The following is a 17,084-nucleotide window of genomic DNA, read 5'->3' as shown; positions in this document are numbered from 1 at the left end:
AATGACTGAGGCGGTGTCAGTGCCGGTACCGTCATCGGTACCGAAGGTCCGTCATGTGCCATAGCCGCAATCGGGGCCACTGATGCCTCCAATGCCAAAGCAGTCAATGTCAGTGCTGCAGTCGGTGGCGGAATGAAGGTCGCGGACACCACTGATGCTGCACCTGAGCGGGACCCCTGACTCGGACCCTGGGCTTGATGGAAAGCCCACAGAGTCCAAAAGGGCTACTGCAATGGATTTTGCCATTGAGGGGCCCACTGCATCAGTCGGGACCACCTATGGTGCCGTGAGGAGGATCTTCTGCTCCTGCTATAGTCAGAGCGGTATGAGTCCGACTCCGACTCTGAGTAGCAGGACCAGGGTGGCCCTGCTCCTCTAGAGGTAGAGCGTCGAGAAGCAGGGGACCAACTGTGCTCCCTGGATGGCGGTGCTGGAGTAGAAGGGTGCCAAAATTATGCGGATCGGCATGCCATCATCGCCAGCTTTCCCTTTGACCGCACGGGGTGCTGGGACGGAACCTGTGGTTTCGGGACGCTCTCTTGTCTCGGCAGCAAGAATGGCGCTGTGAGCCTCAATAGGCCCTGCACCACCTTGAAAGCCTCTGGGGTGGACGGGAGCAGTAGATGCTCCGGTGGGTGCAGTGAGCGAGATGGGCCCTCTGCGCCGGCGATTGGGACCGGTGCCAAAGGCTGCAATGTCCACGAAGATGCTCCATGACAGTGCCGAGCTTCCTTGCCAGCATCTTTCTCCGGCGCCGGATCCTTCAAAGATGGCGCCATATCACTTCGCGCCGAAGATGACGTGCTGGGAGCAGGATCCTCGGTGCCTGGGTCCGACTGAGGTCGGAGAGCTGCCTTCCTAAGGAGAATTTTGAGATGCTGCTCCCTCTCCTTAATGATTCTCGGTCGGAATTCCCAACACATTTTGCAGCAGTCTTTCTGGTGACCCTCACCCAGGCCCCGTAAGCAGGTGGTGTGGGGATGGGGTGAACCAGATGTCCCAATTTTATAGGGACAGTCCTGATTTTGGGGTTTTGTTTTTTTTTTAATTAAATATAGGCTCCTATTACCCTCCCACTCCCTGTCCCAATTTTTCACATTTGCTGTCTGATCACCCTATGTGGGGGTCACATTTTGGTACGCGCTTCACGCAAATCTGGCAAGTCTTAAAGCCGTGGCATGCACTGTCAACAAATGGGGGGGGGGGGACAGGAGGGGGAACCCCCTGTAACTGAAACTTATAAAAGAACTACTAAACTATACTAATTACTGGAAACTAACTATGTACAGCGTGTAGGGCACTGCTAATTCACTTGCCGAAGCAAGAGAAGAGCAAGGGGAAATGAATGAATCCACCTGTAATATTACTCCAACATACAAGCACTATGGAGTATGTGTCTCCCTAGTGTGGAAGACTGCCCCAAGGTACATCCCTAGACAAGGCCAGGCCTAGACCAAATGGCGCCTCAGGTGAGCAGCGTCTTCAGTGCCCCCCTCCCCCATCATTTGTTAATCTTTTGAACACCTTATTTTATTGCATTTGTAGTCTATTTCACAACTTTGATGCACGATTTGCATGCATGATTTATCTCAGTCATATAAGACAATAAATTTGCACGCTAGGATCTGTATTTATTCATGTCATATATATTCAAATAAAAATATTCATTTCCTCTAAGCTTATAGAAACTTTTTAAATTTTAAGAATAACTGAAATGTACTAACATCAAGAAATTGAACTGTGCGCCAACACTGAGTGGACGAGTATTAAATAGTGTTACAGTAGGTGCTCGAGAATCAATGGTTATCACTAGAAAATTTGATAGAGAATTCAACAAAATGAGTTGCTTAAAAGTTCAGTGCCCGCACCCTTGCGATATAATGTCTACACAAATGACCAATCAGAATTCCCCACCATGTGAAGATTCATTGTTGCAAATGACCTTTGCATTGCCACCAAACTGGAGAGAACTAGGGACATCAAGTGCATTCTAACAGACTCCCTAAGCATATTTAGAGAATACTATCACAGGTCCCTGAATGTCAATCCAGCAAAACATAAGTGCACACCTTCCATCTGAAACTTCATCTGGCCAAGCAAAATCTCCAGATTTCATGGAATGGTACAATTCTTGAGCACTATGAACATCCAGTGTTCCTTGGGGTAACAAATTGAATGCTGACCTACAAAGAGCACATCAAGCAGTGGAAAAAAGTGAACTCCAGGAACTGTATACTATAGAATCTGGCCAATACAAAATGGGAGCTAACCCCAAAACACTCCAAGCACTAGTCTCACATTGAGTTACTCAGTTGAGGACTATTATGCCCCAGTATGGTCACGTTCAAATGAAGCGCACAAAATTGATACTGAACTCAAGCAAATCTGTACGATCAACACAGGGTCTCTGAACCTGACCCCCCACACTGTTGCTATGCTATCTCATAGGGATTGCACCACCATCAGTGAAGCGGAATGCCTTCAGTAAAACAGAGACAAAAAACAGGTGGATGATCCAAGACACCCACTGCACAAACAGATTCCACCACCTGAGTCCAGAAAGAGCCTTTCCTCTTAAAATCCCTTACCCAAAAATACCACTGTGGAAAGCTACAGAGTAACAAAATGGCAAGAAATGCTGATGATCCTGGAGAAAGTAGTTCCTTCAGAACAATAACACTTCAGACAAAAATATTGGTACACTCTGAATCAAGCAAGAGCTGGGGTGGCAAAAGACTGGTGACAATATGACGAAGTAGAAGCTGAGGAATGATGATGCCAAATGGGAATGTGGAGAGCTTAGACTAGTGATACTCAGACCTCAGTGGTTCAGGAGCCAACTTAGCCATCAATATTACCCGAAAGAGTGACAGTAGTGTGAATGCATTGTTTCATTTACTGTATACTATACATTATTCTCACAATACAATGACTGACCAAATATTCTACAATTGGTTAATAACACAGTATAAAAGCATCCTGACTGGTTAATTAAATCACACAGTGTTTTAATATCATGTGCTGCAAAGAGCTACAGGAGACACATTAAAGAGCCACTTGTGGCTCCCAAGCCTCAGTCTGAATATCACTGGCCTAGACAATCACTTGAACACTGCTTGGTGCACTGCCCCGGCCAATATCCGGTACCCATGAGGAACTATGTGAGGTAAGTGAGAACACAAGGTTGTCATAACTATAAAGGGAAGGGTAACAGCCCTCCTGTGTACAATACTATAAAATCCCTCCTGGCCAGAGACTCCAAAATCCTTTTACCTGTAAAGGGTTAAGAAGCTCAGGTAACCTGGCGGACACCTGACCCAAAGGACCAATAAGGGGACATGATACTTTCAAATCTTGGTGGGGGGAAGGCTTTTGTTTGTGCTCTTTGTTTGGGGGAGTTCGCTCTTGGGACTAAGAGGGACCAGACATCAATCCAGGCTCTCCAAATCTTTCTGAACAAGTCTCTCATATTTCAACTTGTAAGTAAACAGCCAGGCAAGGCGTGTTAGTTTTATCTTTGTTTTCTCAACTTGTAAATGTACCTTTTACTAGGGTGTTTACCTCTGTTTGCTGTAACTTTGAACCTAAGGCTAGAGGGGGGTCCTCTGGGCTCTTTAAGTTTGATTACCCTGTAAAGTTATTTCCCATCCTGATTTTACAGAGATGATTTTTACCTTTTTCTTTAATTAAAAGCCTTCTTTTTAAGAACCTGATTGATTTTTCCTTGTTTTTAGATCCAAGGGGGTTGGATCTTGATCCACCAGGAGTTGGTGGGAGAAAGGAGGGGGATGGTTAATTTCTCCTTGTTTTAAGATCCAAGGGGTTTGGATCTGTATTCACCAGGGAATTGGTGAAGAATCTCTCAAGGCTACCCAGGGAAGGGAATTAGCACTTTGGGAGTGGTGGCAGCGGACCAGATCTAAGCTGGTAGTTAAGCTTAGAAGTTTTCATGCAGGCCCCCACATCTGTACCCTAAAGTTCAGAGTGGGGAAGCAGCCTTGACAAAGGTCTTGACCAAAGTTTTGGAGAGACAAACTACGAAGATAACATCCTCTTTGTCAATGGAAAGTTTTAACAAATAACAAAAATTAAACAGTGATCATGAACTAATATTAAAGGGACCAAAAAACAAACAGGATCAACCATAAACCAAATGAGTTTTTAGATTTCTCTACCACAAGATTTCCTCCTCCAACACAAATACCTCTAACCTATCCCTCTACCCTTCTGAATCTCCTGTCCCAGACACAGAAGAGGCAAAGATGTAGTTGTGATAGGGGTCCCGGCTTATCTCTTGTGCAGTCAGAGTTTCTCCCCAAAAGGTAAAAATCTCATCCAGTCCACACTGTTACACATATAGAATTAATGTACTGAAAAAACTCCGAAGAAAGAACTAAAAGTAAAATTTACAAATCCACCTAAATGATTAGGCACCCAAGTCCCATTCACCTTCAGTGGGACTTGGGCACTTAAATCACCTATGCGTTTTTGAAAACTGTATCCTACAGCTTCATTCTTCTCATATGTCCTATAAAAACAGCAAAGACCCATAGGTCTGGCTCCTTTGTCCTTTCTGTTTTGTGAATCTTTGGCCTGGGAAGCAAAGCTGCAAGATGTGACCTGCTTCCTCCACTCATTCCCAACCATTTACCAAGACAACAGTACAAATCTCATAAGCTGGTAAACTGGGGGAGAAGAGGAGGGTGTTTTGGTTCAGGCAACATTATTATTTTACGGTTGTCCGAGAGACACAAACCACAGACATCCGCAGTTCTGCATATTAGTTGTTGCTTTAAAAAGTAAGGGTAGCCTACAATGGAGCTAGAAGATATGGAAGTTGGTGGTAACATTTACAGATTATAAACCTCCTTAAATCACATTAGCACCACTTCTATACCACATAATTTTGAGTTTACATTCTGTTTCGTACTTGTGTAAATGAGTAGGCTGGATCTAAGCCATCCATTGAGACTTTGGTATGGATTTTTGTAATTTATCAAAATTAGATATCCGGGCGTAGGATTCTTTGATTATTGTTATACTCTGTAATACATTGCATTTATTATGTACTTTTGCCCATGTCTCCTGCAATCTCTAGCTAATCCATCTCTACAGGAAATGCTGACATGAACTTCTCTGAACAACTACATTCACTTTCCCTTCCCACCATTTTTAAAATCACATTGCTAGAGAAAGGTTTCCTTCTTTCAGCTGAAAATGTGGCATTTCCCCCTAAATTATACTGTTCTGAGGTTAGATCAAGCAATATTCAGTACTGTATCCATGTCAAGTTTAAGGTCTATAACTTGTAACTCTACAAAACTAGATAGCACCATTGTAAAGGAAAGATACTTAGGCTTTCTGAAGAGACAGGTGGCAATTGCTTCTGGCCCTAGAATATCATTAGCTATCAGACTTTTAAAAATTTCCTAAAATACTTTTTGTATAAATGTCACTTTAAAGTTACCAATTTTTTTTCCTGTACCTTACAACTCTGCAGAATAGGACTTAAGTTAGAAAAGAACTCTAGCTTTACAAATGAAGGGATGCAAAAATAGCCACAAGAAAAACTGTTTAACTGATTTTTGTAATCTTTTCTTTGGGAATTTCTCAGCACCTTTCTATTGTTTGAAACAGACCTTTGATATTCATCAAGAAGAACACACTCAGACAAGGGAAGAGCCTTTTCTCTGTCTCATGAAATTCCACTCGGCTTTTGAACAGTTAAAAATCATCCATTTCTCAAGAAAATTTTGGAGCATCCCAAAACAGTTCCTCAACACAAGAACATTCTAAAAGCGAGTCTCATGCTGCTACAAGAAAGCAACCACAACTTTACTGGGAATATCTGGGAGGTGCCAGAGAGCTGTTGCATAGGTAGGAAGGAGAAGGGACAGTCCCACATGCTGAAGAGAAGAACTGTGATCGATTATAATTGTTAATTAACAGTACCTGCAGGAAATGCTGCCCAAGGAATAGCAGGAGAAATAGTTTGTGTTTCACCATCTTCACCTTCAAAGGTCACTGCTGCCTAGAAATATGGAAAATACTGTTTTGTTAGACTTCTAAAAACTTTTGCACAGATTTTCCAGGAGGCATTTTCTAATGATCACATTCATCACAACTTATCAAGCATTTCAAATATATTCCTTTAACACTGACCTATACTGCACTGCACTAGCGCAAGTGGAATAACTTTTTTTTTTAACTGTATTTGTCCAACTGTAATGAGTATGCACCACACACACAAAAAACACTACAGAAATCATTTAAGTGCATCACTAGTCAGCAAAGTAGTTAAGCACTTGCTTAGGATTGGCTGCTTCGCTGGGGCTAAAATGCACAGGTATACTTAGGAAAAAGCCCTCAATAAACTGGATATGAAATACAGATATGGTCACAGGCACAACTATGCAAACACACTAACATCTTTGATTTAACTTCACAATTGTTAAACTGAATACAAAACAACTTTTACGCAATGTGCAGAGGAGTGTGTTATACTTATTACTTGACCAAAACAAAACAAAAGAACACCTGCCCAGCACCGGCTAAATATTAAAACCTAATATTAAAACACCGGCTAAATATTAAAACCTAAGCCAAAGTTTTTACAATTTTATGCCGAATGTTAGGTATCTAAATACACAGACACTTAGTTAAGTGGCATGATTTCCAAAGATGCTGACCATCCCTAATTTATGTTCTATCTAGAGAGAAAAATAAATTATTTCGCTTGATTATTAAATGTATTGGTTAGTAAATTTTGCTTTAACGTTAACATGAAAATTGTGCCTAGTTGTCAACATCTGTACAATTACTAATCATAAAATAAAGCATGCCCCTCCAAATGATGTAATTTCAAAAGTTTCTACAGCTAACCATTTTTCAAGGTCAGGAACATGACATACCTCAAAGCCTCCAAATTCGTCGTCATCCATTTTCCTGTTGGCACCTACAAGACAGTATAAAATAATATTGATCAAAAATCTAAGCTCTTTGCAGTCTGCTGTATCCCAAAGGTGGGAAGATGTATTCTGTACAGCAAAAACTTCAAGCAGCCTTCAAAGATAGCCTCAAGTAGAACACATTACAGTGGCCAAGACTCAAGGAAACAAAGGCATAGATAACCACAGCAGACTCTGAATCTGAAAGCAATGAGTGATATCAGACAAGCAGACTCACTCAATCAAGAGAAATTACAGTCTTTTGCTAGTTCATCCAAATTATCTTCAGTCCCAGCTATTATCACTGACTTTTCATCCAGAGTGAGCATAAGCCTACTGTGCTTTCATAATAGTCCTTATCTCCACAAGATATTTGAGAAAGCCAGGAAACAGGTCTATCCAATTCAGATGAACTGGAGACTTACTACTCCCTCACCACACTGTAGCCAACAGTGCTTCAAAATCTCTCTAGAGCTTCCTATATGTTGATTAAGAAGAATTACAAGATTAAGTCATGTGGGACTCAACAGTGGAGCTCCCCTGGTGAGGAAGAGCAATATTGTTCAAGATCTCTTCACTAAAAGTAGCCATTTTAAAGGTGATTCTGTCTACCAATAGACACAGCAGCGAAGCGCACCGCACCCCATAATCAATGGTGTTAAAGGTTGCCGAATTACCTAGTCTCTTGGACATCACGCCATCACTAAATGACTTGAGATCACCTATAGTAACAAATGTTTCTATATCATATCTTCATTTGACATTTGAGTGGTTGGATTTATAATAGAACACCATATTATTTCTGATCTAAATAAAATAAAATGGTTCCTTGTTACTAGTAAAACTAGGATCTGTTCAACTTTTTCATAAAAAAAAAAAAAAAAAAAAGCTAGGATTTTGTTTGTTTTACTTTCCAGTAGAACTTTCTAGCAGAATTAAAATTTTCTGTATTTCTTCATCTGCCATATATTCTGAAGTTATGTTCATCTGCCAGGAATGGAAAAAATATTTTTACATTTTAAGTTTCTTTTCCAAATTGGCACTGTGGCTCAATTCAATAATATTTCCTGCTTTTCACATCTCTTAGCTGTCTGGCAACATCAGCACAAACTTCAACTCAGAACAAGACTGTGGTGAATTTCTGGAAGTCTCTCTGTCACCACAAAGGTTCTTCCCTAGGTTTCATGGCAGGCGTTGATTTAGATTTTCAAAACTGATCAGCATTTTTGAGTTGCAGCCATGATTTCTGTGGCATTTTGATATATTTTTAGCTAAAACTGTCTTGTTTCTTTTGAAACACGTGGAGTAAGTTACTCAGCTAATGAAGATAAATCAAGCTATGTATGGTTGCTCCTGAAAGAATACAGCTAAACCAGTAATATATCCCCAAAGTTCCTCCTGATATTTGACTAAGGGTAAGGATGAACCAACAAATCTCAATAAATGTAACAAAAAGGTAAGAAATTTATAAAATGTATTATTTTCCAGTTAAACTAAATGGCTGGCTGCAAAGATTTCAGTAACATATGGGCAGAAATAAAAAGATGCAGGTGGTTTGCAAGAAATCCTAATGAATTAGAATATTATAAAAGAGCAATTTCTCCAAAGTTAGAGGCAGACACAAGTGTCGATCTGCTGCTGAAAATCATTAGCGACACAGAAAACTCTCTCTTCCAGGGCTTACCAAATTTGCTATTAATTAATTATTACTGATAACGTTAAATTGAATGAGCATTGTTATGTCTAATAAGAAAAGAATTCAATTAAATAAAAAATGTTGCCCAATTTCCACATAAGCCTGAAAAAGACAAATCAAATTCTCAAGGTTCGCACAGCTTTTTGCAGCCAAGATGCCAGATGGATATTTTTCGCAGCACAGATGCCAGGTCTATGAATCCAGCCTTAAATGACCAAACACTAATCCTTCATTCATGCCTGCACACTCAATTAACATTAATAGCTTAAACACACTGCACCAAAAATAAAAAATAAAACAGCATTTTTAAGAAAATTGTGATAAAGAGTTGTTTTCTTGTCACAGAAATGTGATGTGAAACGATATATATAGAAAATATGTAGACAGGAACGCATTACTGAAGGAAAGGGAATCAAAATAAGTCATGTGACGAAACACTATCATCATTGCACATCATTACCATGTATTCAAAAATAAAGGACGGCTATCCAGCTACATAAAGCATTCAAAAATATTTCAGAAACTTATGATAGATTGAAAAGAAGTTCAAACTAAGTTAATACTTTAGGGCCTGATTCAATGGTCATTAAAGTTAATGTGAGTCTTTCGACTGACTATAGGCTTTGGAACAGATCCATAAAGAACATTTGAAAGAAAATGGAAGTCAATATGTTAATGTAATTTTTTTAATAATAAAATAAAGTTACATTAAAGAGCAATAAAGATACCGATAATTAAACAACTATAACTTTATACATACACACAAAATAAACCTAGCAATTATCAAATTATTTTCAGCTTAATTAAGTGTAGTACCTAAATTAACCTATTTACTCCATAAAATAAATTATTTTGCTTTCATATACTTTTAAACTCACTCTTTAGTCACTTGATAGCATTTGTTGTAAGCCTTATTGAAATAACCACTGTACTTTTTTTAGTTTACCTATTTGATACATAGACTCTTGCATATACACCTAACAGAAGCATACGAATAATTTAGTGATTTCTACAAAGAATAGTGAGGATTCTCATGCTTTCTTAGGCTATTAATACTTGAAGCTGAGAGTGTGATTCCCAGCTGAAGCAGACACTGTCATGACTTGCAGATCTCAAACCTGAGCCTGCAAGGTTCATGGGAACAGCCACACAACCACCCTACATCTAGCAGGCAGCTGACAATGGCTTACCTGAGACCCAAAAAGCCCAGCTCCAGTGTGAGGCTGCACCATTTGGTCCAATTGGCACAGTCCCACTGGTCCTACTTAAGTCAGCAGCAGGAACAGGAAGCTGTCCAAACAACTGGACTCCACCTTGCTCTCGACTGGATGCCTTGTGCTTCCTGCTCATGCAACCCACTACCTGGCTCCTGCTTCCCTGGCTTGATTTCCAGTCATGTCATCCTGGTTTGGCTCCTGGTATCTGATTTGCAGTTCCCAAATTCCAGTTTGTCTCCTGCCTCTGACTCCCCAGTATCCCTACAAGGTCTGACTTTGATTCTGATCTCCAGTTTGTCTCCTACCTCTGAGCTCCCGCCCGGTATCCTGGCCCAGTCGACGCGACTCCTGTCTCATGACTGTGGACTCTTACTCCAACTACTAGGTCTGCTCGCCCATGACCTGGGCATGACAAACATATTTGCTCTAGCTCTGATCAAGCTACACACTAAAAACAGCGGTGTAGTCATGATCGCACAGGCAGCAGCCATCATAACACAGGTGGTGGCACACAGTAGCTGCCCTAAGTACACACCCATGGGGTGCGGGCAGGTTTGTACTTGGCAGCTACACTACTATTTTTAGTATGCTAGCGCAATGACAGCTAGTGCAAGCATGTCTACTCAAGCTGGGAATCACACCTCCAGCTCCAAGTGTAGATGTAGCCATAGAGTAGACTGCATCTTGTTAAAAACCTTGTGGACAACCCTCCTCTCTCATTCGCAATTATACAGTCCACCATGCCTACACATTCACAACCCCATAGCATCATTGTGCCTTCTACAGCAATTGCTTATGTGGAAAAGTAACAGAAAACCATGCAATGTAGTTTATCAGTCTAATGTGATATATCAACTAGAAATAAGGAACTCCAGCACCATGTGGCCTGTGGTTCCAAAGATGAACAAAAAGTCCTTCATGGACCACTGGCAGTCCATGGACTACAGTTTGAGAATCTGAATTAAGCAGTTTATTCACCAAAACTAGAAAGGGAATTTTTATTCCACTCTACTCAGCATTGGTTAGATCTCAGTTGGAGAACTGCACTCACTCAGTTTTGAGCACAGGATTTTAAACAAGGCAGACAAATTGGAACAAGTTCAGAGATGGAAAAAGGAACTAAAACAGGTTTGGAAGAGAAACTAAAGTTTAAACTGGACATGCCCATTTCTCTAAAGAAAAAAAAACCCTAAGAAGAAACATAACTGACTAAAATATGTAAAAGGATTTTCATTCATCATAAAGGACAGAACAAGCAGTAATCGGCATAAACTCCAGTACGAAAAAAGCATGTTTAATATTAGGAAGAATTTTAGAGCAATAGGCAATATAGCAAACTATCATGAGAAGATGTACAAGCACCATCGCTGAACATAATCAAAGTTTAACTAGGCACCCACCTTTCAAGAATTGAAATCAAGCCTGCTGCCAATGAAAAATACTTTCAAACCTAAACAAGTCTACATACATTTAGTTTTTAAAAGGTTTGAATACATCTTTCCACAATTACTTAACATGAAAAAAGCGACCCAATATAAAATGATTTAAAACTCCCAAAAGATTTATATTTTGATAATATGGAACACCTTGTGCAGCATACATATATACTATCATTAATCTCATCCTTTACATTGAACCAGCAATATTCTCCAGCTTTGGTTTTGTTTTTTATTAAACATGTATTCTAAAGGGCTCATAAAGCTCTTCTCTCCTTACAACAAGAACATTATTTGTGGCTCCTTAGACAGAAGTAGTAATTAACTGCTTAGTCTTCAAAGAGTAACTACGAGACTTGTCTCACCCTAACTACGTATGGACTATACAACATGTCTGTTACTCGATAATAAATAATTGTAACAGAATTGGATAAGTAGTTGACCTCAAATTATAGATTCATAAAAATATAGAAATTATGGACGGAAAAGATCTCTTATATCACCTAGTCCAAGCCAATTACAAAATATGATTGTTCTCTAAACAATAACTTATTACAGGGCTTGAGAAGTCCACACCCCCAATATCTCAGTGTCAAGCAGGAAGAATTTCCCAGATTGTGGGGCTCAAAGCCATCAATTTCTAAGGCTTTCATTATAAAAAGATAAGTTTCTATCTCTTATAATTGAGAATATAGCCTTCCAGTGTACACCAACTGTAAACCAAGGCAGTGCTGCCTTCCTGTGTCTTCAGACAGTTTAGTGTTTTTGTAGATGCTTATAGCTTTGCCAAACAACATGAAATTAGTAAGAGTCTGGTCACCTTTAACAAAGCTATTCAGAACTTTGTGAGCATACTGACAGTGACGATAGTCTGTCAATTTTACATTGAAGACCTGCCTCTGCCTCAACAAAGAGTAACTATAAGCTAGCTATTCAAAGAGAAAAAAAGATACCAAAAAAAAAAAAAAAAGAAGAAGAAGAAGGGTGGAGGAGGCACAGAGTAATGGAGTCCCTTTCCCATTGCAACCACCAGGAGACCATAAAAGGGAAAGGAAAGAGAGACAGTGCCTTCTTCCTTCCAGCAGTTTGGGAGTACGGGGTGGAAATTCAGATTTTTCTGACTCATTTTAGCTAGAACATGGAACCCCTATCCTAGCAAGGTTCGGGGTGAAATCCCTACTAGAAAGCTCAGCATCCTGTACTTTTCCAGCAGTTCAGAATGTCAGAGGAACTGAACTTCTGATCTGGTGTTGCCCCAATCTTGTTTTAGGGGTCTCCTCATCCATTTTTTAATCTTACCTCTGGCTAGTAGATGCTCACTACATCTTTTTCAAGCCCTGGTCTATTAGCTGACTGGGATTTAAAAGCAGTTACTGTAAGTTTTCTGCAGTAAGACATATTTTACAACCCACTTTTTGTCAGAGACATACTAGCACATGCTTTATAACCAACTTGTTCTATCAATTCTAGCAAGCAACTACCTTAGTGTGGAATTGTGTGCCTTCTAAGAGAAGCACAACTTACACAGTGTATTGCTGTGTTTGTTTTGTCAGAACTGTATGTGTTGATCTGGCTGTGGGTGGGATTGCCATATTTGTATTTCTGGCAAATACAGTAGTGGTTAGCCCCTACCTATGACAACGTATGCGTTTCTACTTATGTGTTTTTGCTTACTAAATGACTCATTCCATCTGTTCAATCTAGGACGGAATTCTTAGCTGTTTCTTTACCGGACATAACATAGACCGCATTATTTAAAGAATAAATCTTTGGCTGAAACTGCAGGCTCCAAAAAGCCTACCCTAAATATGGTATGAGCAACCAAAAATAATATCTATTTATGCCACCACCTATGTGGTGCTGATATCCCTCTGATAAATTTCAATATCATGCATCCCTGACCACCTCACCTGTACTTTGGCCCTCAAATCCATTAATCCAGACTACTTTTAACACTCCACATCTCCGAGCAACCACGACAACTGGAACGTTATTACAAAAAAGTTTTCTTTCCACTCCCAAATGTGGAATTTTCTTCCAGAATTACACTCAATTTCAGGATGGACAATATTCTGTCCTAGACTGACAAGTTATTGTATTTTATAAGCTGTCATGCTATTTTCTGAAATAATTTAAAAATATTTATAATTTATATTCAGGAAAAATTGTATTGAGTTACTACAGGATACGTACATCTATCAATATATAAATAATTATACACACACACACACACACACACACACACACACACACACATTATATACACATCAATGCACATATATATATATGTGCATTGATTTACTCCTATTAGGTCAGATAAGAATATACGTTCTACTGTCTGGTACCACACACCTGCCTATAGAATCAGAACTGTGCTTTAAGGAAGCAGCTCTGGTGTCAAATCAAAATATAAGTAACAATTATTAAAAGAAAAATGCCGAACTAAATAAAAATATTTGGAGCCAATGACAAAGCTGGGAGAGGTATTGCCAATACAGAGAAGGACCAGGATATCATACAGGAAGATCTGGATGACCTTGTAAACTGGAGTAATAGTAATAGGATGAAATTTAATAGTGAAAAGTGCAAGGTCATGCATTTAGGGATTAACAACAAGAATTCTTGTTATAAGCCATGGACTCATCAGTTAGAAGGAACAGAGGAGGAGAAGGACTTTGGAGTATTGGTTGATCACAGGATGACTATGAGCCGCCAATGTGATATGGCCATGAAAAAAGCTAATGCGGTCTTGGGATGCATTAGGTGAGATATTCCCAGTAGAGATAAGGAGGTGTTAGTACCGTTATACAAGGCACTGGTGAGACCTCATCTGGAATACTGTGTGCAGTTATGGTCTCCCATGTTTAAGAAGGATGTATTTAAACTGGAACAGGTACGGAGAAGGGCTACTAGGATGATCTGAGGAATGAAAAACCTGTCTTATGAAAAAAGACTCAAAGAGCTCTGCTTGTTTAGCCTAACCAAAAGGCGGCTGAGGGGAGATATGAATGCTCTCTATATCAGAGGGCTAAATACCAGGGAGGGAGAGGAATTATTTAAGCTTAGTACCAATGTGGACACAAAAACAAATGGATATAAACTGGCCATCAGGAAGTTTAGACTTGAAATTAGACAAAGGTTTCTAACCATCAGAGGAGTGAATTTCTGAAACAGCCTTCCAAGGGGAGGCAAAAGACATATCTGGCTTCAAGACTAAGCTTGATAAGTTTATGGAGGGGATGGTATGATGGGATAGCCTAATTTTGGAAATTAATTGATCTTTGATTATTAGCGGTAAATATACCCAATGGCCTGTGATGGGATGTTAGATGGGGTGGGATCTGAGTTACTACAGATAATTCTTTAATGGGTGTCTGGCTGGTGAGTCTTGCCCACATGCTTAGGGTTTAGCTGATCACCATATTTGGGGTTGGGAAGGAATTTTCTTCCAGGGCAGATTGGCAAAGGCCCTGGGGGGTTTTCACCTTCCTCTGCAATGTGGGGCACGGGTCACTTGCTGGAGGATTCTCTGCACCTTGAAGTCTTTAAACCATGATTTGAGGACTTCAATGGCTCAGACATAGGTTAGGGGTTTGTTGCAGGAGTGGGTGGGTGAGATTCTGCGGCCTGCTTTGTGCAGGAGGTCAGACTAGACGATCATATTGGTCCTTTCTGACCTTAAAGTCTATGACTTGTACTTTTGTAAAGTTTCACTTTTATGTTAATGCCTATCTGCACTAGCTCCTTTTTTGGCACCTAAGTTCTTGGGTTACATTTTTTCATACTACAAGAAATTACTTACCATACTGTAACTGGAGTTCTTTGAGATATGTTGTCCATATGTACATTTCACTAAGGATGCACATACATCTCATGTGCCAGAGATCAGGCTTTTGGCGTGAATGTGCGCTTCAGTCCTTGTTCTCCGCACTAAGGACATATATGGTGTGCTTTGCCCTACGACCATTCAGTTCCTACTCACTGTAGAATCCCAAGTTAAAGATTCCAAGATAGAGGCAATGGAAAATGGATCATGGAATAGGAGTATGGACAACACATCCTGAACTCCAGTGACTGTCCAAACTTCTCTCTCTCTCTCCTTCAAGTGCTTCTCTATATGCACATTCCACTAATGGTGATTCCCAAGGAGTGGCCCAGTTAAAGAGGCGGGAGCTCAGAACATGTTAGTAAATAACAACTGAAGAACCGCTTTACCAAATGCACGTACATACTGATTCCCAGGTGACTACTTTGCAAATGTCAGATACTGGTACATTTCATAGAAATGTTGATAGGCCTTGAGCTCTGGTGGAATGACCTTTAAGTGTGATCGGGAGATCTATGCTGACTACCTCATGGAAGGTTCCAATAGTCAGAAATCCAATTTAATAGTCTTTGAAATGATATGGCAAAGCTTTTCATTCTCTCCACAATGGAGACAAACACTCCTGGTGATGTTCTAAAAGGTTTTGTTCTGTTTAAGTAATAAGCCATGCCTCTCCTGACATCTAATGGCTGTAATTATCGCCTCAGTTCTAGCTGCATGAGGTTTCCAGAACAATACCAGTAGCAGTATCTGCTGGTTCAGGTGGAATTCTGTCACTACTTCGGAGAGAAATTTCAGGTGTCTTTTCATGGACACCTTGTCTGGGTATAACACAGTGTACGGTGGGACAACCACAAGTGCTGGGATCTCCCCCACTCTTCTGGCAGAAGTTATGGCAATCAAAAATGTCATTTGCATTGATAGATGTGATAGAGAACTAGAGGCAATGGGCTCCAAGGGTGGCCCCAGGAGGGCTGAGAGTATCAAATTTAAATCCCATGGGGGAACAGTTTCCTTGATTGGTAGGAACATCTTGATTAGACCTTCCAGGAACCTAATTATCGTTAGATGAGGAAAAAAAAGGATGTAGTCCTCTACCAGCAGCTAATGAGCTGGGATTAGGGACATGGGCACCTTGACCAAACTGAGGGATAGACTATTCTGTATCAGTTCAAGTAAACAGTCAAGCATCTGAGGAATCAAGAAGTGATGTGGAATCACTGATTACCAGTAGCATGAATAAGAAAATCTTGTTCATTTCACCAAATAAGTTTATCTTCTTGATTCTTTTCTGCTGCTTTTCAGGACTTCCCTAACTGGAGAGGAGCAGGCCTGCTCTATCAATGACATCCATCCAGCCACCATGTTGTGAGATGCAGGGCTCCGATGCAGAATATGTCCCTTGTACCAGCATGGGGGAACAGAAGCAGGGTTTGAGGTGAGGATATGAACAAGTTCAGAAAGTTTGTGAACAAAAAAAAAAAAAAAAAAAAAAACTGCCTTGGTCATGCTGGAGCTATGGTTGAGTCCTGCTTGAGTTTGCAGAACGCCCTGGGAATCACAAGGGTTGTGAGGTAAGCATTATCAGGTCTCAAGAACACATCTGCAATGGGCCAGGGACTCATTCCTCCCCTTGAGTAGAATTTCTGACACCACTTCTTGTGCTGAGTGGCAAACAGGTCCATCTTGGGATTGCCCTAGTCCCCAAAGATGTCAGACAGAATTTTGTCTTTGATTTACTACGCCCAATTTGCAAGGAAGTGTCTGCTGAGGTTGTTCACTAGCAAGTTCTGCAACTTGGGAAAGTGTAAAGCTGTTAGGCAAATCTGATGTTTGATGCGCCAATTCTAGAGCCTGACAGCTTCTTAGCAGAGTGAGAAAGGCCTACACCACCTTGTTTGTTGATATAAACCACTGTGGTCATATTGTCGGTCATATTCTGCACTGACAACCCTCTTCCAC

At 40.4% G+C, this 17,084-nt stretch overlaps 1 protein-coding gene across 3 annotated transcripts in view; it reads right to left on the bottom strand.

Moving 5' to 3' along the window:
* Positions 1-17,084, bottom strand: part of CCDC91 (coiled-coil domain containing 91) — a 337,470-nt gene that overhangs the window by 266,709 nt on the left and 53,677 nt on the right. For all 3 annotated transcript variants that reach the window (XM_029911685.1, XM_024198662.2, XM_024198666.2), the window contains exons 2-3: positions 6,912-6,955; positions 5,953-6,031 (exon numbers count right to left, since the gene is read on the bottom strand). In XM_029911685.1, the coding sequence (XP_029767545.1) occupies positions 5,953-6,031; positions 6,912-6,941 (109 nt within the window). In that variant the 5' untranslated portion in view covers positions 6,942-6,955. The remainder of the gene's footprint in view (positions 1-5,952; positions 6,032-6,911; positions 6,956-17,084) is intronic.

Source organism: Terrapene carolina, unplaced genomic scaffold (assembly GCF_002925995.2).
Source record: "Terrapene carolina triunguis isolate 2854851 unplaced genomic scaffold, T_m_triunguis-2.0 Scaffold112, whole genome shotgun sequence".
Classification (NCBI taxonomy): domain Eukaryota; kingdom Metazoa; phylum Chordata; order Testudines; family Emydidae; genus Terrapene; species Terrapene triunguis.
This window is presented reverse-complemented; position numbering and strand designations above follow the sequence as displayed.